General features: G+C 46.9%; 1 protein-coding gene across 6 annotated transcripts in view; it reads right to left on the reverse strand.

Moving 5' to 3' along the window:
• Positions 1-22,571, reverse strand: part of SGSM2 (small G protein signaling modulator 2) — a 106,011-nt gene that overhangs the window by 23,369 nt on the left and 60,071 nt on the right. For all 6 annotated transcript variants that reach the window (XM_019545576.1, XM_019545572.1, XM_019545575.1 and 3 more), the window contains exons 3-9: positions 18,465-18,627; positions 9,543-9,704; positions 7,186-7,253; positions 6,251-6,396; positions 5,743-5,877; positions 1,483-1,607; positions 28-95 (exon numbers count right to left, since the gene is read on the reverse strand). In XM_019545576.1, coding sequence (XP_019401121.1) covers positions 28-95; positions 1,483-1,607; positions 5,743-5,877; positions 6,251-6,396; positions 7,186-7,253; positions 9,543-9,704; positions 18,465-18,627 — 867 coding nt within the window. The remainder of the gene's footprint in view (positions 1-27; positions 96-1,482; positions 1,608-5,742; positions 5,878-6,250; positions 6,397-7,185; positions 7,254-9,542; positions 9,705-18,464; positions 18,628-22,571) is intronic.

Below are 22,571 nucleotides of genomic sequence, written 5' to 3' on the forward strand. Positions count from 1 at the left end.
CTCTGTGATGAGAAGGCTTATGCTTACGTTGCTGATGGCAGTGTATGCAGACGATCTGACTGAATGGCACGATTAAGGCGTAGTCCCAGTAAACACTGAAAGGAAGAGAATGCAGGACACCTTGTTTTTCAGGTGCTGTGCCAGAGCTGCATCGGAGTGCCCAGTACAAGGATAAGCCCATCACCAAACTGAGAGCTGCTCTCTGAACTTGGCCAAATAAATGGAACTTCCGGCAGTTAAAAAGTGAAGGAACGGGATGGATGTGGTGTGCGCCTCTGCAACCGGCCGATTTACAGTCAATCCTCTTAGCTCCTTGCTTCAAGCAAATGCCTCATTCTCAGGACTCTACTTGGGCTGGGAATCAGGACACCTGTGATTGATTTTTGACATAATTCCTGCATACGGTAGTTAAATCAACTGGGTCCCAAGGACCCACCACTGAAATTCCATGGAAACAGGAGTCCTCCCTTGGACTTCCAGTTGGCAGAACTCATTTCCCCTGTTTTGTTGTTGAAACCAAGAGCTGAGGGATTTTGTTTTGTTTGGTTCTTTTTAAGAAAAAAAAAGACTGGACATTTGTGTGTGACACAAGAACTGCCCAGTTCATAAAACTAAGGATTAAACACCATTTGTGGGGATAGAAAGTCTCAGATTCAGATTAGGGTATACCCAACACCAAGCAGCTGGGGATTGGGAGAAAGGTTCCCTAGGGACTGGTTTGCACCTGCAGGGTTTCTTTCATCTCCGTTGGATGCAGCAGGGGATGGGGTACTTAGGCCGCTAGAGGTGACGGACCTGTATTCTACTAAAGGGCGGCAGTATCACACTGCTTCCTTGAGGGTGAATTAATAAATGATTGCTTAGTGTTCTGAGATGCTGTGAAGGGATGATGGGAGGGAACTTCAAACCCAGAGGCCCTGAATAAAACTTATTTTTTTTAATGGATCCTAAAACTGGGCAACAGTGCATGCAAGATCAGATCATCTAAAGTAAGTTAGGGCAGCACTGGGTCTGCATAGTGACCAACAATTTTAAAGTAATAAAATGTCAGAATTGCCACACAGCAAATACTGTTTTCCTCCTTGGCCAGCGTTTGTTTATAAGCAATTTTGGACAATTTCCCCCAATTTCTGCCTGTTATTAGTATTACCATTGCACTGGGAGGTTTCCCAAAGATCACAAGCATCCCGTTTTCTGGCTACTGAGTAAGTGCACAGTGAGAAACTGTCCTTGAGTGGATCTTATTGTCCAACAATACACACAAGGAAGGAAAATGGAGGCACAGCATACTATAGTGCCTTGTCCAAGTGATGAGGTGAACAGGAGCCAAGATAAAATTCATGTCCTCTGCCTCCCAGCCCCCTGCCCATATGAAGGATCATGCCCTTTTTATTAAATCAACACAGCTACTTCCTTATTCAAGTGCATCTTCAATACACCAAAAGTATGTGCTTCCAGTCTTCTCTGCAAAGTCAATGTTACCTTTTCTCGAGTTCTGAATCCCCTAGGGTCCCATTCATAAGCTGGTTCGGGGTCCATTTCAGAGTCAAGTTATCTGCTGACTGATGCAGGGAGAGATACCCAGGAATTGCCTCCATATCATCTCTCTGTTTAAGAAAGAATATACATATAAAGATACTCTAGCTCTGCGTGCATTGCCAGTGAGCTGTTATAACATGCAGCTAACGCAAGTGGCTTATCTTAATGTACAATCCTAGTGGAGTAAAAGCATCACTCTTATCTGGACGGAGACAGACCCTGAGTTGTGGGTAGAGGGTTACCTCCGACTGAAAATGGGAGGCCTAATGAAAAACGTCTTGCATCTGAAAGTCTGCTTACTTTAAACCAGCTACACAGTCGGTCCAATGAAAGGACACCACCCTAAGAAATCCTTGCTTCTTGCATAACTCTATGAAGGAAAGGACTTGGGTTTATTTCCAATAGCAGGCCCATAAGCAGGGCATGGTAAGTAAAGCTCTGCTCGCCACAGGGTTCAAGCTGCATTTTTCAGACTGAAAAACATTTTACTAACCAATGCCATGTCCCCAGTCCTGCAAAATAAACCATCATGCTGTAGGTGACCTTTGTTTCTGTGCGGCTCAGGCTGAATTACCTCAGCTCCCAGTTTCTAACCAACTAGTTCCTGTGAGTAGATGAGTCAGAAATAGGAACAGTTATTGACTCCTGTCAGTTGAACAGAGCAGCTTAACATGTGAAGCAGCCTGGGTCACAGAGACCCAGACACGAGCACTTCAGACCTGTGGCGCTCACTCGGGCATTGCAATATTCGGGCTTTTACGACACCTTAAAACTCCAAACATCAACTGTGAATCCACTTAAACACACACCCAAACCCCAACCAAGCTGAGTCTCTGCTCTCTGGCTGCAATTACAGGGTTGGTCAGTTGGAACTATGCTTTTTTTTCCCCAGCAGGAAATGGCAACTTCCACAAAAGCTAAGATAGGCAGGAGGCCTTTCTTGTCCCACATGGGCCTGGTGTCCTCAGAAACTCTCCATATTTACTGCACTTCCTCACCAGATTACTGGAGTGGGCAAAACAGATGACTTCCAGACTCACCAGCTGATGAAATCAAGCCCGCAAGAGCCTTCAAAGCAGCACAAAATTGTTGCTTTGCTGATGGTCGGTTCGACTGTGCACTGTACAGCAGCAACAGCGCAATGCGGGGATAGGCGGGCCGGACACAGGGTCCACTGCATCCAATACATGCTCCACAGACAGCTTGTGTCTGTCTTCCTACATCCTCCTTTCTAAGAACTTGCTGTTCTTTCAGAACCTGCATCTTTCTGACCCTTACAGGAAGGAGGAAAAAGTCTGCTCTCAAAACTATATTTGCCGAGACCTCGGATGGTCGCATGGACAGACACCGCTTGCTAAGTGCAGCAGCAAGCCTAGCAGGGGTTGCAACACCTGCCCCAAGGTCCCTGCTGCCCCAGCTGCACTGCCAGCTAGTGTGAAGTTAGCTCAAGTGTGATCTATGTGAGTGGCAGAACGGACTAAGACTGAGGGATCTGGGCTCCCTTTATTCAAATAATCAGAGGAGCTGGGGGGCAGGTGCTAGGGCACAGTTGACAGCCCAGAAGTTGCACGTTCGAGGATATAACAGAACTGGTTGCAGCATGGCCCTGTCAGATTCCAATGAATCTGCAAATTCTGCTGAATACCTGGACACAAGGACATGAAAAAGAAGAGGATCAGAGGAGCTAAGGTAGATCCAGCAGTGAAACAGGGATAGTTTTAATCTTTCTCCTGTCAGCTGTTAGAGTAACTTCCCCAACAGGACAGTTGCAGTACAACAGCGCTGGCAGAAAGGGGAGAAGGATCAAGCAGATTTTGGGTGGTTATACTGCAATATCAGACTCTAATTATCTGTTGCTCCATGTTGTCCCAAAAGGACCGCCTCCCTGCCAGCCATTAGCTTAAAAAAAAAAAGTTCTCAATTAGAGCCCAGATGGAAGCCCATGCTGCTCCCAGTCACATCTCCCTTCCACTACGCCTTCATCCTCTGGGGTATTTGCCTTTCAGCAAAACTGGGCACATACTCTTCCAGCTCATGCCACTTGGGGGCCTAGCAGCTCCTCCATGCTTCCAACCAGGCACAAATCTCAGTGCTTTGTTTGAAAAGCAGCCAAGGATCAGGTTTAAAAGCAACATCAGGAAAGTGGGAGTATTTTCAGATCCATGTTGCTCCCCACTCCTGGTTCAGTGGAAAAGATGGACAGATGTGGGTGACATTCCTGGCTCTAGCACTGACTTCTTTGTGACGTCGGCCAAGAGCTTCCCTCTTCGATGCCTGCCACCTTTGTCTCTCTTGTTCATTTTGACTCTCCTCTTTCAGGCAGGAACCACCTCTCATGGCATCTGGACAGCACCTAGCACATAAGGACTCTAGTCTTGACAGGGGCCTCTAGGTACTGTCATAACACAATTAATAGCAGCCCACAACTACGTGAAGGGTGGCTCCAAAGAGGATGGAGCTGGACTGGTCTCAGTGGTGGCAGATGACAGAACAAGGAGCAACGGTCTCAAGTTGTAGCAAAGGAAGTTTAGGTTAGAGATTAGGAAGAACTTTCTCACTGGGAAGGTAGTAAAGCACTGGAACAGGTTACGCAGAGAGGTGGTGGAAACTCCATCCTTGAAGGTTTTTAAGACCCAGACAGACAAAGCCTTGGCTGGGATGAACTAATTTGGGATGGCCCTGCTTTGTGCAGGGGGTTGGACTAGATGTGACCTCCTGAGGTCCCTTCCAACCGTCATTTTCTATAATTCTATGACAACACAACTAATTAACAACCACACTGCAAGCGTCTGACATTTTCTTTGCTAGCTGTCAGGGAATTACAGCTCTGAGCAACAGTGCATGCTGCAAAAACTGTAATAAATTAACACACCTGAAAGAGCCAAGAGTCTTTTATAAAGTCATAAAAGTCTCGTCAGCGGCTTGACTTCCTTTTTGGACCTGAGAATGCAGATTAGCTCTTGGAGCAAATTCTTCTGAGCAATTGATGTTACTACTTTACAGCATCGATGCTTGCCCAGACCTAGTGCCTCCAACCCAGTTGAGATACATGAGGTGGCCTGTTGAGCTTGCTGAACAAATTTACTGTACAGGAGCACAGTCAAGGAACAACCTACACCTACTGTGTGTTTTGTGTATGTATGTATACAAGTCCCATCCTTCATGGAGCCCTTCTGATGGAATGGTCTGCGAGCTTTGAAACAAGTGGCCCCTAATATACAGCTTAAAAACTACTTGGGACCTAGAAACACAACACAAACCCTGGTGTACTTCCCATCAGTTTTGTACACCAGCACAAGTTACACTCGTGTCTAAGGTAGACAGTGACCAGATCTTCCCAGGTAGTTGCCTCCTTACTTGCTGTTCCAGTACTTTGTCACTGGGTGGCAGGAGCCAGTTGCAATCACTTGCATTAAGCAGACACAGACTAACTTCACCTCTGGTTTTTACAGAGATGACTACACCACATTCTAGTACCTTACACAGGGGCCGGGCTGCACATCGCGTGTCCACTGCTTGATTACACTGGGGACTCTATATGATCTAAATGTAAAATAATTATTTGTGTGGCTGTAGGATTAAGAAGCCATCCATGAAATAAAGTCCCCAAATAAATAGGTACTGCATGTATCCACGGCACGAGATAGACCCTGCCCTAAGGAAAGTACAGTCTAAATGGACAAGACAGACAAAGGGTGGAAGAGGAAACTGAGGCACTGAGAGGGAAAGGGATCTGCCAAAGGGGGCAAAGAGCCAGTGGCAGAGCCAACAGACACGATTCCCATTCACCACCCCACCTGCTAGATCATACTGCCCCTCTCTTATAGAACTGAGAAGCTGAGGGACAAACTGGGAGGAAAGCAGGGAGTCTGACAACAGACAGAGGCAGAGCCTGTACAGGCAAACAGGCTGTGTTATACCCACCCTGATCCATTTTCCCTTTACTCTTCACCATTTTGGAGGTGAGGGGAGAGGAGCACCACTGAAACGGGGCCCAAGCTCCATCCAGCCTCCAGGATGAAATGGGAGGGACCATGTTTTGTCCCCCTGGATCGCATGGAGAAAGCCACATGTCCGGGCACTGTTTCAGAGCTGGCACAGTTCTGTTCTTTGCAGCACCACTGACTCCCTGTGCCAGTGACTACAAGAAACTAACCTTCCCCCAAGACATGAACACAGCGTGGCTGTTGCCTTGCTACTTACTGGCTGAACGAGGACGTTATTTTTCCCATACAGCAGGTGTGTTCTCGAGTTCTGGTGCAAAGACTCCACGTACTCCCTTGCCGAAGCAGCAAACCGGTCCTCGGACATGCTCCCGCTGGAGTGCCGCTTCCGGATCTGGTACAGGAGAGAGGTGCCATTCTGGGGGCTGGTGGCACAGTGCTGGGAGCCAGCTGCACACAGAGGCTCCTGAGCGCAGTGCCTCTTCACTAAGAAAAGCTTTCTCATGTGGCATGGGTTCTTCCACATGCCAGCCAAAGGAGCTTGCAGCTTCCTTGAGACAGGGACAGGCACTGGTGGCAAAACCCCAGGCACCCTCAGCCCTGAATTTCAGGGCTGGATTGCAAACCTGTCTACACTTGGGAGGGGCAGGGGGATATTGGGACCCACATGGACTTTCTTCTGGGACAGTGGCATGGACAAAAAGCCTCCCCACCACAACACCAGGCTTTGCCAGTTACCGAGAAGCAGGCACACAGCAAATACCTACTCCCAGCGCCGGGCGTTTGGAGGGAGAGTCCTGACGGCCGTGTGCTCCATGAATGCGGTGCCTCTGCACCAGCTCATCGGCTGAGGGGTCAGTCCAGTAGTGGTCGGCTGTTTTCAACTTGGTATATTCGAGAGCACAAGGTCCAACTAGGAGAACAGCAATGAGAGAGGATCCATGACAGTCTACTGACACACAGAAACTCACTTACTCACTCATCGCTTCAGATGAGATATTGAACTGCGGCCCTTTTTCCTCATGTGCCACGGAAGTAAACATTCCCCTAGCATGTAACCTTGGCCAAATTCCCTCTTATAATAAATCAGGTCCTATTAACTATGGCTGCAAGAAAAATCTTGCTAAGCGTGTAACAGACTGGCATTGCAATGCTGTTAACACCAACTCCCAGCTGAGGGAAACCGCACCCAGCAAGCCCTCTATGAAACCAGACTCCACCCTGCTCTCATCAGACCAAATAATTAAAGTTTTGTGTCCTCTCCCATATTGTGTATAGAGGAGGAAGCTCTTATTCTGTCTTGCATGTCTCCGCTTCGGAAAATGTAGTCAGCAACAAAAATGCCAGCAGCGTTCCCTTGGAGCTCTTATAACCAGGGATCCTGCTTTTCTCTGGTTTTAGAAGATCCCCTATTTTCGGTTTTAAAAAAAGTAACCCCAACTCCACATTTTCTATACACGCACACATAGGTGTTTCATTTTAATCATGGAAAAATGTGGATTTGGGGATACGGTACTCTTTTTTTAAACCAAAAACTGGGGATTTTTTTGAATCAGAGAAAACTGGGATCCCTGCTTATAATTACATAGTAACTACACAGCAGCATGACCAGCATTCGTCTCACTGTCTTACTAAAGCCACAAACTGCCCCCCCAAGCATTCTTACTCTACGGCCCCTTGGAATAATACTTGAGAAACGTACCTAGAAGAGAAGCAAGGATTGGACCACAAACAGGATCTGCCAACAGAGCTTCTCTCTCATAATATTTGCTGGGAATAAAAAAAATAAAAATGGGTCAGCATCACTTTTTGGTATTTTCAAATGCAGCCAAATGACTTAGGAGCACGAGTCCCTCTGATTTTCAATGGCACTTATACATCCAAGTCACTTGGGTGCTTCTGAAACTACCATAAATTAGCCATTTACTTGATTGTGTGGCTAAGTGGCAGGAGGAAAGACGCACATACTCTGCTTTGTGTAGTGAGACAAACTCTTAGGACTTGATCCTGCAGCTAAGCACCTAAGTGTGACCATTTTCTACCCTGTTACAGTCCCTGAAAAGCTGTTCATACCACAGGTGGGCAGGTTCTGCTCTTACGCACTGCTTCTCTGTGACTTTGTTTTAAAAGGACAGCAAGTGACAAAAATACAAGTGCTAACAGTTTTTCACGGACTCGTGACAAGTTGGAATAGGTGCATCGTAGGTGGAATGGATTTGCCTTTCAGCGTTTTACAACCCCTGACATAAGACCGCCTCTGATTTCAGTTTGGGACTCAAGGCACTAATGTAATAGAACTTGAAACAATATATTTTAGCAAGTAATTTCTGCCAAGATCTTCTACTGTGACCAAGAAGAATAAATTCTCTGCTGGTCTCAAGCAGCCTTAAGTAGCTACCACTGGAGCCGAAGTATGGTATATGGAAAGCTGTTTCTTAAAATATTAACAGCAGCAGCTCTTGCAATGACCCAAAAGACTTGATACAGCTGAAGAAAAGACTGACTTGGTACAAAAAGAGCCAAATGCTAAACAGCATTTCTTCAGCTGTAACCATCACTCTCCTCATCTCTACCACTAGATGGAGCTGAAACTCTAAGCTGTTTTCTCCTCCTAAAGAGCACTGATGAGCTACTCAAACACCAGAGTCCAACAGTGAGACCATCACAGAGCTCAGGCATATTGTTGTGCTTCAAAGAAAGTGTTTCAGTATAATCCATGTGGACTCAAATACAGTCAGGGAGAAAAGGAGAACAAAAGAAAAGAAACTCAAACACCAAAACAAGTCAGCAAACGACCTTGAAGCTCAGAGAGTGAAGACACAAGGCATGCCTCACCCCAGACAGGACACAAGGCTGCAAACATGACTGGAAACCAGAGAAAAACATTTTGCTCCCAGGAAGCCAGGCCCACACAACTGTATGCGCTTGCTTTGACCAGCGTGCATATTTCTTGGAAGAGACAAGGACTTTGATGGGTGGTATCTCTTACTAGCGCAAGTGCGTGGTTGGGATAAAGTCAGACAAGCTTTCCAATACAAACCATTCTTCATTAGTGACCTGCTTCATCTGTGCCTTGCATTGGAAAGCTTGTCTGACTTTATCCGAACCATGCACTTGGTTCAATCAAAGATACCTCCCGCAAAAATCCTTGCCTCTCGCATAATTCCTGGGTCATTACGGCTAAAACGTACTTCTTGGTACATTAGGGACCAGTTACATACCTAGCCAAGTGCAGACCCAGAGGCTGCAGGAGTAACCATTATAATCCCAGAAGTGTGGTGTGCTTCATGCCTTCTAGTAAGCTGGGAGGGAAGACTGTGAGAGCTTCCTTTACCACTTGCACCTGCAGAAATCACTGGCAAAATTGTACAGCAGAGCAAGAAAGCAGGGCTAGGTCTTGGACCAAAGTATCTTCATTTGGGACATTTTGCCAGACAGTGCCATCCTCCAGGCTGTCTCCAAAACACACCCAACTCCCCTCTCCAAACAAACTAGGATTAGATGCCACCAACAGAATAATATCCTTTGACCACCACACTTTTTCTTTCCAGGAAAATTCTTCTACTTGCCTGCTGCCAAGGAGAACATAACCCAAACTTTGCAAATATACCATGCACCTCGCACAGCCAAAGACATCTCACTTGGGATGTAACCACTTGTTTGAACAGCTTTAGAGCAAGCTACATCATTACTGAGTGGAGGCATACCCTCTGTTTGTGACTAATCTAAATCAAGCCTCAGGATGTTCACCATATCCTTTGTCTGAAGCCATAAAAGTGTCCCCAATAAATTCCCTCCTTATCTGCATGGCTTGTAAAGTTTTTTTTTTCCCCTTCCTTCATAAACTCAGTCACAGACTGAAATTCTGTCAAACACCTGAGAAGTCATCAGTGTTTTCAAAACCAAACCTGTTGTGAAACTGGAACTGCTTTTTGCAACCCAGTCTGACCGTGCTTAGGCCCATGAGCAGCAGGCTAATGAAGTCCCAGGGGCAAACACATACCACATTTGCTAGATGGACAAATCCATACCACTCCGGCTGTCTGGTCCCCTCGTTACCTGCAGTTGTCTACGATGTACTGCACAATTTTGTCCAGCACTTTCTCAATCAGCGCCGTCCGGACCCAAATGTGTTTGATGGCCTGAGGTGTCAGGACAGGTGATTTGCTCGTGGCTGAATTCTGCCTCCTGAGGGACTCCTGGCCAGTTGGCTGATTTTTCCTGCAAAGGGACAGAGAGGAAATGGCAGAAATTAAGCAGCTACATTTTCAAAAGGAGAGTCCCTACTCTTCGATGGAAGGGTAAGCACAGGGGCTGGGCTACAATGTGCGCATCACACAAATGTGGGTCCAAGCACGACTCTCTCCATTCCTATGTTAATGACCCTTCCCCTTTGCATCAAAGGTTTGTGGGGTTGGGATCCAGAGTTTTAGTCAGCCCAGTGTGAAGTCAGAATCATGTAGCTTAATGATCTGGGGTGACCAGGCTGATGCATCAAAAGGGGCCTGATGTTCAGAAGCTGTACGCTATATAAATCCAGCTCCTCTGAGGCTTCTCAAGGGGAACATTCATGTACCAGGGCCTCCACAATGACAAGTCACTTCTTACAGTCTTAGCAGGTTTGCAAAAACGAAAACACCCTGACATACGCTCAATTTTTTTATTTATTTTTTTTAAACTCCCCCGCAAAATCCAAGGCTCTGTGGAGACAACCCCTCCTGCCCACTCTCGGGGGAAGAAAACGCACAGCAGGCCCATCTAATTTGAAAGAGTTATTCCAGCCCATTTCCGACAGCATCCGAGAGCAGAAAGCAGCAAAGCTTAAAGCGTGCTGGAGAAGCAAGTGTCCCCCATGCAAAAAAAAAAAAAAAAAAAAAATGTTTATTCCTAACTAAACATAGCTGCACGCCTCACTCAATCACTGGAGAGCTGCAGGGAAGGCTAGAGACAGGATACCAGGCAGACACTCGGATATTAACATTTGGAGCCTCATCAGTTACATTTCAACAGCATCCTTCACTGTCAAAGCTCCCAAAGGGCTCTCTCAACAGTGTATCTTGGCTGACGCACCAGGCACTGAAACACGGACCTCCACTGTTGAAAGCAGGAGCTGCTGCAGCTTGAGTACAGGAGTTAAAGATCTCTAGTGGATGGTATAACAGATTCAAACCCTCCATGAGTCAGGTAGGCACGAGCTATAGGAAGATCTGCAATATACTCATGCCTCCTGTATAGCAGTGGAGAAAGGAAGGAAGATGGTTGAGCTTGAGTCTTGTGAAAGTTCCCTCAAACCTTTGGTGCCCCTGAAGGAAGCGTCAGGGGCCCTTTTGTTATTTAGGGTTACATCCCAGTGACTTGTGGGGAGAACCAGTGGGTTCGACATAGGTCTTTAACCATAAGTTCAGGCCAAGGTGGATGGTATGTGTTCCCAAATGGCTCTGGCAGTGCAGCCACCACTGATCAAAACTCAGTAGACACACTGAGCTGCCAGCTGAAATCAGGGCAATGGTAGGAGGTAGCAGGCATGTGGGCTTTGGCTGGCAACAACACGGCAGCAAAGCAATGCAGAGGTCAGAGTGCCCTTTTGGGCAAAGTTATAGGGAGAAGGATGTCGAGCTGAGTTCCAGGGGTTGTGGAAGGCACGGACCATTCAGGACAGGATGAAAAGTGGGATTCATCTCAGGAAAGCAGGTCATTAAACTGAACAGATTAGATGAACTGGACCAGATTTGTCCCTGGACGGCATTAGTGAGCCACACCAGAGATGATTCTGTCTCATGATCAACCCTCCAGCTCTTGAATTGTAGCATGTGCCTGGCTTGTTCGGAGAGCAAAGCCCAAATGCAGATGACCAGTGCTGAGGGTGCTTGTCTTTGTAGGCATCTACAAGCCCCTGTCCTAGCAGCAGTCCTGTTGCAGTGGCTTGACTCAACCCTATTTTTCCTTGGGCTCTTTTTGAATACAGCCTCTACAAGAGCAAAGGAAAATGGCCCGTGCAAACCTTCTGTCACTGATCCTTCACACGGGCTAAGAACACAAGGCTAGACTGTGGCTGACCCTTGTGGGGTGACAAGAGGGGCACAAGAAGCACCTATCTGTGAGGGTCCTTGGTCTCCTGCTCCTGTAAAGGTGCAAATCTACCCTGCCTGACCTCAGACTATCACAGCTAGCTACCTCTCTCTGACACTGTGAACACCAGGGGCGGTGGAGATAGGCACAGAGCTGGAAGCACGTCACTCGGATATGTTATGCAGCCAAGGAGCTTCAGCTTGACATCTCTCCTCCTGCATCCTAGGATGAGCCCTGCTCCTAAATCTGACACCACCTGGGTGGGTTGATTCTCTCTCCGAAGCACCCTGCACATCCGTGGAGCTCTGCGCTAACGTTTGGCAATGACATCCCATCCCTCGCCCTCCCAAGATGACGGAGAGACAGACTGTATGGGGCTGAGGTGCTAGGAATGCAGTGATTGAACAACCACTCCCAGCTGGGGGCTTGTTCACAGCCAAGACCCCCTGCCTGTTCCCTACCAGGTACAGCAGTCACAGCTCTCACTTAATGAAACAAGGAACTTACGGCTGTTTGGTGACAGGAGCGAGGCCAGAAGGGTTGAATGCCAAGGGAGGCCTCCCCAAATATCAGCCAAGGCAAGAACTGCTAAGCAAAAGGCAGTGTCTCCGTAAGGATCTGCAGCCATGTACAAGTCTGTAGTTCCCTTCTGTGGACTTTGTGGCTGCCCTGTGGCTCTGCTCAGCTCTGATGAGTTCCATGAAATCTGCGCATAAATGTTTAACCCCCATCCCACCCTTTACAACTGCCAAATGGAAAAGGGGAGCAGTTGGCCAGCTTGTGCTTCTCGGTGGTCCAAACTGCTTCCTGAATGCTGGTCAGGTCAGGCAGTCTCGGATTCAGGTGAACAAGGCCATGGTTGCTTTTATTCAAAGAACCTTCCTTGTCAGCACAGACAACAAGAGGCTGTTACCACACAAGGCACAGCGCTTGTCACCAGCTCCAACATGCTCAGAGCCACGCGGAGCACTTGCAGTTGCAAACTGCCTTCTCCTTAGCTTTCAAAATGTCATCTTATCACTAGACCCTGAAGTGAACTGTAAACCCCAGGGACTGGAGAAAGTGCACTACCTGGGCATTGCTTCTTCATCAAATGCCAAAAAAGCTCCAGTGGCACAGGATAACTGAAATTTCTAATTAGAAACAAGTCCAGAATTAACTCCTCTTCTCCCCACTCTCAAAAACGATTCTGGCCTTAGCTGTGCATCCTACAGAAGAACGTGTGCTCCAATGATTTTGTCTTTGCATGTCAATCCCTTACATCAAACCTGGTGAGAACTACTTCTTACCAAACAAGGGGCCGGATATGACAAGGAGCTGTGCACCATTTGTGGGAGCTGTGGGTGCTCATAAGCTTGGAATCTGTCAAAACACTGACTCAAAGTGAGTAGAGCTTTACGTTTTAAATGAACCCTATATCTATTTAAAGTTTCGCCCCCATCCAATTACCAAATAACAAAGCCTTCATACATCTGACCAATTTCTCTCTTTCATACTTTCTGTCTGTCCTTGTCTTTTAATGTCAGTTGGCCTAAGTTGGCCCTGGGCTCAAGACAAACACTGAGCTCCTGCACTCCAATAGTTTTCCAATTCATTCTTGGACCGGGATTGAGAAAAGGGGACAGTCTGATGTCTCAAGAACACACCTGAGAAATGGAGCTAAGTACTGTGATGATTTGGGGGATCTAGTGACACCGTATAGAGTGTGGTGAAAGCTGTAAAGTTGGTATTGCCATATCACTATATATATATATGACATCCTCCACTTGTTGACAAGCTTGTATGGATGGCTCCCCAGACTAGGTACAACAGATGAAGCAATAAGTAGGCTATGAAGGCTGGATGGATCTGGGAGAATATATTTCCTCCAGCCAGTCTGTAAGGAGTTGGTAAAATGGAGAGTGGAAAAACACTACACCAAGTAAAGAGCAATGGTGTTGTACAATCCTGTGTGAAGCTGGCATGCATCATATATTACACCTACCACATGTCCCTGAAGAGGCAGGCTGTAAACCAGAAGGCTCTTGCCTTTGGATAGATTCTGGGGAACACACTTGAGTGGCTGAAAATGGCTGAAGAACATGACAGTAGTTTCAGCACCAGTCAGTTTCTTAGCAGTCACGCAGGAGGCAAGTAGCGTTATTTCAACTAGGAACTGGTCAGTACTCTTGACTTTCTTGACGCAACAGCTGCTAATGTACTGCATATTCCCCCTGCACCAGCACTGCACCAAGTAGGTCTGCAAAGAGCCATGAAAATATCTGCAACAGTGAAAATACTCTGGTCCTTGAGGGTGTACTTAATACTCCGATGCACTGTAATTACAACACGTCAGAGCAGACTTGATTAACTGAGTCTGCTCTGACTTGGTTTACCGTGCACCAGCAGACTCCAGCATCTTGTGGGTCAGCATCCCCACACTGAAAAATGGCACTGGGGCGCTTTAACTAAAGCTCGTCAAATGAGCTCTAGTTAAAGCACCCCCACTGCCATTTTTCAGTGTGGGGACGCTGATACACAAGACGCTTTGCGCACTTTAATTAGAGCAGCTCTGAGAGCCACTCTAGTAAAGAGTCTCTCCTTCCCACCCCATCCACTCCTAAAGCATGTGTATAAATGCCCTGGGATTTCATACAAACTTGGTCCCTGGCTTATTTTGGCAGTCAAGCACCTAAATCTGATGACGTGCTCAACTGCCCTCGGCATAAGCCCCTAGAGGACAACACCACACAGACATTCAAAACCAGTACGCTAGAATACCCAAGTGGAAAACTGCTCTGGTTTTTTATATTGATTTGTATGGTTACTCTTACTCGTAGCAGCACTCATTTGATCAACGACCTTGTGCAGACTTTCTGGCCAGAGTTTCTGGCTCTCTTATAAACAAACTGTTGGTGAATCTGACAGGCAAGAGACCAGCAACAGCATGCCGCAGGTGTGAGTAGGCACTGGGCCGTGCCCATGCAGCTCAACCCTGACCTTCTACCCACCCCCCCAATCATGCCATTTCTTGGCGTCCTGGTACAGAGAATGCCAGGCAGGTCACCAAGTGCAGCACTTTGGTGTGCTGCACAGGCACAGGTTAATGCCACAACAGTTTCACAAGGCTTTGCATCATGCTTTCCAGATAACACGCCAGCTGCCCACCTACCACACTGAGCATCTCCCATAACATGTACTGCTCTGCGCAGTACCTCTGTGCGGCGATAACAAGCTTTTCACAGGCCAGGGAGCATGGTTGCTTCAACACATTAACAAACTATTTCCTGTCCTTGCAGTGGCAGGACACTGACAGTGCCCTTGTGCCCCTTTCTTATGGTAAGTTAAAGGTTGGTTTCGATGCTCTGGGTATTATGCCTGGTGCGTGATAGGTGTTCCTGAAGTTTTTAAGACGAGGTTAGACAAACACGTCTAGGATGATTCAGACAGGGATGATCCTGCCTTAAGCAAAGGCTGGACTAAAAGGGACCAGCTCCGGCTCTACTGTTCTATGATTTTATGACCCTTGCTACTACAGCATTTGCTGCCTGGCAGCCAAATATTGATTATCCTCATTAACACGCGCATTCCTACACCAGGAGCCTTGCCAGCAGCATCTCCTGGATCAGTAGCAAACGACCTTAACGCATATAAAATCATTCGAAACCTTTCCTTTGCCCCAGGAATCACTGGTCCAAGGAAAAACCTGATTTCTCACAAGTTACAAGCCAAATACTTGCTTGTCAATGTAATTAGTGACCTGAACAGTGTTGGAATCACACCCTGTTCTTTGGAGCTGAGGTTGCTGCCTATATAGCTTCCCAGTTTGTTAAAAGAAAGTGGGTTTGTGTCCTGCCTTGAGGCTCTACCATGCAGAAAGCTGACCCAAAATACGCTATTTGTCCTTGACCTCTCCGCCTAGTTTTACACCGATCCTTCAGAGCGGGGGCAGGATGCTGCTGTGGGGGGAGGTGTTGCTGCCTATAGCTGGGCTAGGCTTCCCCTGGCCCCACAATCAGAGGCCAGCTTTATACAGTGAGCAATGATGCAAAGCCACAGTTCAGTGCCAGCTGCAATGCCCGGGGAGGTTTAGCCTTGCAGCTGGCAGCAAGAATTTCCTTCACAGCAGTATCCTACCCCCACTCCATTCTGTGCATCCACTGAAAAAGCAGGTAGAGGAAGAGTCAGACTAGCAACCCTAAATGATTCACCTGCCTGAGTCACTGGAGGGGTAAAGATAGCCAAAAAAACACAACTGTTTTATTGTGCCACGCTCCTGCCTGGTCACACCTGCACAGAGTATGAGACCCAGGCCTGAGTCTGCAAATCATTTAAATATACAGCCTAAATCCATGGGACTGTAAGGTCTCTAGGGCAGGAAGCACCATTCCGTTTTACGCTGACACAGTCCTCAGCACTACAGGGTCCTAGGGCTGTGATAGGTGTTCAAGGCATGACCACAATACTACCATATTTTCTCACAGACATACTCACCTCTTCCCCAAAACTGAGGTGTATGTGTTACATAGAGAAGCTGATTTTCTGCTCGAGATAGAAGCACCCTGCTTTGATTCTTGCTCCACAGTGTAGCGACTGTAGCATTACTATTTAGGCAGTTGAGAGAGTCAATTGACTTAATGGCTCATTGTTCTTCACTCCACGGGTGTTAAAGAGCACATCTCCTTTTTAACTGTCTTTGAAGTTCCGCTAATCAAGTTAAACTTTCTTACTGCAATTTTCCTATCTGGTAGCTGCTCCTGTCTCCTCCTATTTTACAGCCCTGGAGCCTTTTGGCTGTTTTCAAAATCAAGATCTACCTATGAAGACCAGAAGCTAGGAGCAGCTAGGGTTTCAGCTTTAGTCAAGCAATAAAAGGAAGATGAGTCAACTAAAGATTAGGTTCTGCCTCTGCTCTATGCAGCCATAATTGTGGAAAATTGTTTTTAAAAAAGAAGAAAAAAAGATGCACATTATATGCTGGGGTGTGTTGCATGCAAGAAAATGTGTTAATAAGTACCAATAATGCCACATCAAGACAATGTGTACATACATGACTCTTGCTGACATCAGTGGGACTTAAGCACTGTCCCTGAATAAGGACAATTTCCTGAATCTGGACTTCAGGCATAGTAATAGAAGGGCCAATTTGTTTGATTTTATACAGTCAGTGAACTGGATTCATACCCAAGGGTATTTATTAACAGACTGCCTTTGCAGCCAGTACTTTATACAGCCCTACTGCTGTCCTTTCTGCTTATTTTTATCCAGAGAGAAATCACAAAATTCAAGTCTCAGCTGCTGTTCTGGTGTGGCCAGAGTTGTGGCCTGAGAGCTTTTCCAGCCTTTAACTGAAGGGGCATGAGCTTGAAATTTTAACAAAAGCACCTACCTTGCAAATATTTAACTGGGACAAAATTAATGGGACCAGGCAGGCTGTTGAACTAAGTGAACAGGCAGCAAATGAACAAACATGACTGAAAAGGGGAAGGGTTTATTAAGAATACAAAGGAGGAAGAGTTTGATAATTAAAAAAAGGCAGGTGTTAGAGAAAAAAGGAAGAGGAGCTGGGATAATTGCTAACATAAAAATATACATTAGTGATTCAGAACCATCAAGTCAGGCCTGCTGGGAGCCTAAGGGCTTTAGTCAGTGATTCATCTTGTTAAATCAAGAGACCTACAGTCCTTAGGAGATGCAAAAATCTCTTCAGACCTGACCGCCTCACCAGGCGCAGGGCTCCACCATCCCCTGAGAAGGCCCTTTCTTTTCGCTACTGTCTTCATAACCCCAGGGCCTGGACCCTGCAGAATCCTATGTCCAGGCTTCCCTCCATACACTGGTTGGCTCTTTTGGTTGCAGCTGCTCACAGCAGATACAACCACACATGTCCATAAAGACTCGGGCTTCAGTCTGTAGGTCTCAAGGAGATTCCTCTTTCAGCCCATGCTTAACTAGTGAGGTTCTCCCATGCTCCTCCTGACTTATCTTTGACTCTTCCCCGCTACTGTCCATCATGTTCATTGGTCAGTCTAATTTTCAGTCCAGACGTGATCCTAGAATGAGCTCCATGCAAGCAGACACCTCTGCTGACATGACACTGGCAGGGAAGTCATGGCAGGGCTGTAACCATAGACCTTAAGTACCAATGGGGATGTACCAGCTTCCCCAGGGTGTCCAAATAAGGTGTAGCACAATGCTCCCTCCTCCCAGGTATGATGCATTGCACCAGTTCTCCCTCCATCCTTTCCCTAAGATCTTAATCCTACCAGTTTTCCCACCAGGAATAGAGTCATCAGAGCGGAGGGGAGGGAAAAATAGTCAAGAAAGACTGGATTTCTAAGATCAAGAAAAACCCCCCCGTAGAATACAAAGGAAGTGAAAGAAAACCAAGATAGAACAGGAGCTTTCTTCACCTTTTAAAAATATTTTCTACAGTACCTCCACGTCACTCCCACCCAATACTGGTTTGGCAACAGACAAGGTCAGGCTCTTGTGCTAAGTGTCTGTTCTTTTTGTTATCTGTTCCTCCCTCACCAATCTGTCACATCCTGTCCCAACACCTAGACTGAGTCTCTTTGGGCAGGGCAGGGCAGGGCAGTGCTAGGCTTCTTGTCCTTTGTTTCTATAGCACTTGGTACAAAGTGGGCGGCGTGGTATTTGCCTGGGATCCCTATGGTACTTCTGCAACAGACACAATGAACAGAAACAAGCACAAACTCCATTCTCAGCCTCTACCCCTCTACCCCAAACTCATTAAAAACTCTCAAAAAAAAAAATGCCTGGACTTTTTCTCCATAGTTTTGTAACCAGCTCAGAGTAGCTGAAATTTCAAAAGAATCTCACCAAGATATGCCTTATTTTCCAAACAGCTCAACCTTCATGCTATCTGCTCAGCGCATCGCCCTCATGCTACTGCCAGCCCTGTGGCCTTACCTGCTTTCCACCTGCTGCTGCAGCTCCTGGACCTTCTTGCAGATGTCCCCAGCTATCGCATAGGTCTTGCCAACTTTGGTGAAGAGGGCAGCCACCTTATCAGTCCGTAGGAAGCCGGCAGCTCTCCGTTTGAGCATGTGCAGAAGACATGCTTCTACCACACCTGGAAAAAGGAGTAAGACATTATGAGTGCTTTGCTCCTCCAAGTCTGTTTTTCCTGACAGAGAGAGAGAAGAATGTTACTGACCCTAACCACATAAAGAGGGAGGGTGGGACCTGGACTCTGATGTGGACTCACTGTATCACATGCCCATTGATGCACCAGGGATAATAATAGTATCTAATGCTGGGGTATAATGAGGTCTGCTAATTGCACTGATGTTTGAAATTAAGACCCGTGCAACCATGTTCTGCAGGAAACAGTAGAAACAGTGTGCCCTGACACACTACAGATCATTTCAGTTCTTTAAATGGAAGCTAAAGGATCTCACTGAAAGCAGACACCACCACTATCAGCACACATCACAGTGTGAGGAAATCCTTGACGCTGCTCCTATTGAAGTCCCCAGCAAAACTCCCCTTGACTCTGCTGAGCAGATCAGTGCCTTATGTGCATGGAACACAGCTCTTACTGGTGACCATTCATGCCCAGTGATCTTAGGGACAAGTGATGTCCTGAGTAACCAAGTACTTCTCCCAGTCTGGACAGATCAGGTCACTGCAATATGGAAGACTACTAGGGCTCCCCTTTCCCTAGTCTGCGGCTGTTACACGTGCTGATACTGCCACAACATTTCATCCCACTTTTATGCAGAACACAACTTGCCAGGCTGGGTCTCTGCCTAACAGTCACAAGCCCAGGCTCAGACTTGGACAAATTTCCTAATTCATCATGTTCAACATCCCTATATATACACACCACAGTCGGTGGTAGGGAATCAATCGCTGTGCAGAATCTCACTGAGGGACTCCGCATGCTCCCATCGCCACAGTCGCTTGATTTGTTGAAGCAAGGTAGGACAAACCACCCATTTATCCTCCTGTACTTATCGACCCACTAAACAACCCAACCAAAACAGAAAGCACGGTACTGTCCAAGTGCCACTCTCCCCCTGCGGAGAGGAGAAAAGAACAGACCACACACAACACGTATTGGGCATGTTGCTTACTGTGCTGCTGAAAGGTGGGTCGTATAAAAACACGGGGACAACAGAACAGATGTGATGTAGCTCAAGAGAGCACTGGGCTGGCTTTAAAGATCCAGTTCCCTGTTTCTTCTAAAGGCACATCCTGTCCCTAAACATGCACAACTGGCAGCAGTGCTGCCACAGCACTTACCCCCACAGAGCACTTTTTACTGAGCTGCCCTGCTTTATTGATGACTAATACAATGCTTAAAGGAAAATTAAATGGGGGGAAGGGAAGGAAGAGGAAGAGAGTAAGTGTCAAAGCCAGAAGGGCTACATCGTTTTTGGAAGAGATGGAACCAGAGGTGTCTGGATCCAGCTGGGTCAATTAGAGCAGGAGAATTCTGGGGAAAAGACATGTCTTTCTACAGTTTTTACAGGCTTCATTGAGGGTGTGGGCTGGTTTGGTTGTGGTTTTTGAGGGGAGATGTTGTACATCAGACACAGCAACTGGATGGCAGATGCAAATCTACATCACTAGACAGTGGAAAAATACCATCTTTCCTTCTTACCTCTCCGGGCTTGGAAAGCATGGGCTTTGTTCAACTCTCCTCAAAATCTGCAAGGAGAAACTTCCATTTTGGGGGTACCTGAGCCACTCTTACATGACTTTTTGTGAGCACAGAGAATCCAAGCTTCTGGATAAGCAATGCAAGAATTTGGTTCCACGCAGGTCCATGGCAGGAGGGAGAAAAAGATGGAAGTACTTGGTTCACCAAAGTGAGGCAGCACTTACTGTAGACTGTGCAGACAGTTAGCAGCGCAAAAATACATTCTGGTCAGCTCTGCTGTGCAGCCCGGGTTTGGCAATTTCTCGACTGTGAAAGAATGGGGCATCTCCTGAGATGACCGCCTGCTTGTGGCACCCCCAAAAGCCATCGCTCCCAGTCATTTCTCCCACAGGAGTTGGAATGTAACAACGATGACACTTAAACTATCATGGTTGCCCTCTGAGTTGCCCCATCACTGGGATGAATGGAGAAGTTCACTGGGCCATTGCTTTGGGCGCTCTGATGACCCACCTCTGCAACAGGTGCCCTCAACTCCGAAAAAGGAACTGTTCCCCCCATAACTTCAGACCACATAAGACAATCTTTGACCATTAGGAATTAGGATGAAAACTTAATCTTATCATATCTATATACAACAGAGTGTCTTGCACTACCCTCCAACACAGCATCTGGTGCAGGCTGCTGTCAGACTAGTGGGATAGCTGGACTACAGGTTTAATTCAGTCCAGCAGTTCCTATGTTTCCTTGCTTTAAGATCCTCAAACATCTTTCATCGCCGGTTCAGACCTGAGAAGTTTTGGGGGAGATGATGCACCTGCAGAGACATCCTGGTTGGAGGAGGGAGGGGTCTGAGGCCTTGCTAAGGTTACACCAGGGAGTTAGCTTCTCAGTAGATCTGCCCTCAGCCTTTTCATATAAGCTAATGCAGGCAGGGAATAACAGGAAAAAAGTGCCCACATCAGTGGTTAAATGTAGGGTGCAGGTGACTCATCCAGTCGGTGCTGTCCATAAATAGTAGAAATGGAGGACAACATCGCCCACTCACAGACGAGGCAAGACCCCAACCTCCGCAGCGTGCCTTCCCTCTCTTGTACACAGAAACACACCCCTCTCGAGTTGGGCTTCCAGCCTCTGAGCAACATTTTCCTGTGTTTTCTGACTGCAACTAACCACAGCTGTCCTGTTAACATTGCCACATGACATTTTCATCACAAGAAACATGCTGCAGTCCATCTGCTCTAATACGCATTAGCATTTGGCAGCTAAAAGTGAAGAAAACCACATGTAGATAGAAATTGGAGAAATGTGGTGATTTTATGCCTACCCAGATCTCTCAAATCACAGACTACGGGTATTGCCCCTGAACCATCCTTCTCCTTCTACCACAGCCACTGTTTGATGTGCAGACTACTCTCACAAAGGGTCATTTTTTCCTCCTGATAATTTCTGGGTCACATACACATACTGCCCAGCACCCTCGGAGTTTGCCTTCTAGATTTCTCTCCAGTTTCTCCAACATTATCCCCAAGGGCCAGTTTCTGGTTTGCAATTATTTTAAGCAAAACAATTTGGCCAAAACCCAACTGCCACTTTTACTGCCACTGGGAAAGCCTGTTTTGGAAACGTGCACCATATCCGATGGGTTTCCAATGCAATGTGCTATTTAAAAAGATGGTATTGCAGGCTGCATGACGGATCAGCAAGGACTCTCATGTATAAGGCCCTTCATCAAACCCAGCTTCCACTCCAGTCAACAGAAAGATCCTTCGCTTCATTAGGAGGTATATCAGACTCCTTGAACCTTTGAAGATTTTGCTTCTGAAGCCTCTGAGCCATGGATTTTGCTTCTGAAGCCTCTGGCGCCAGATTTGTTCTTTCCTTTCCCAGCCTCCTTGTAATTGAGGGTGACGTGATGGTGGACTTTGCATTACAATTGGTCAGTTTACTTTCCTAACCCTGCTTTTTATTTTTTTTACCTCGTAGATGGTGGGTGAAGCAATATCCCCTTTTCCATATGGCAGATCGGGGTCCCGACTCTGAGAACACAGCCTGTGCATCACAGTCAGAGTCTTCAGCACAAGGAGCCGTGAAAACTGGTTACACAGGTGGGGAGCAGGAGAAAGCTGCGTATTTTTCAGATACTGAACTCCACTCAGCCACAAACCCCAGGCAAGCCCTAAGGGAAGCTCAGGCAAGTAGGTAGTGCAGTATTTTGTTAGCTGAGGGCACTGCTGCTGGCACCTGCATTGTACCATGAACACCCTCCGTGACTGGCACAAGGATTTCTTTCAAGCTGAACTAGGGAGGGTAAAATACGTTGTCAGCTTGCTGGCAGGCAGAACCCAAATAGTACCTTCTTTCACTGAGTGTCCTTCCTCCCCGTCTGAGGTATCATCATAGTCTGCTTG

This window comes from Crocodylus porosus, unplaced genomic scaffold (assembly GCF_001723895.1).
Source record: "Crocodylus porosus isolate Cpor-Errol unplaced genomic scaffold, CroPor_comp1, whole genome shotgun sequence".
Lineage (NCBI taxonomy): Eukaryota > Metazoa > Chordata > Crocodylia > Crocodylidae > Crocodylus > Crocodylus porosus.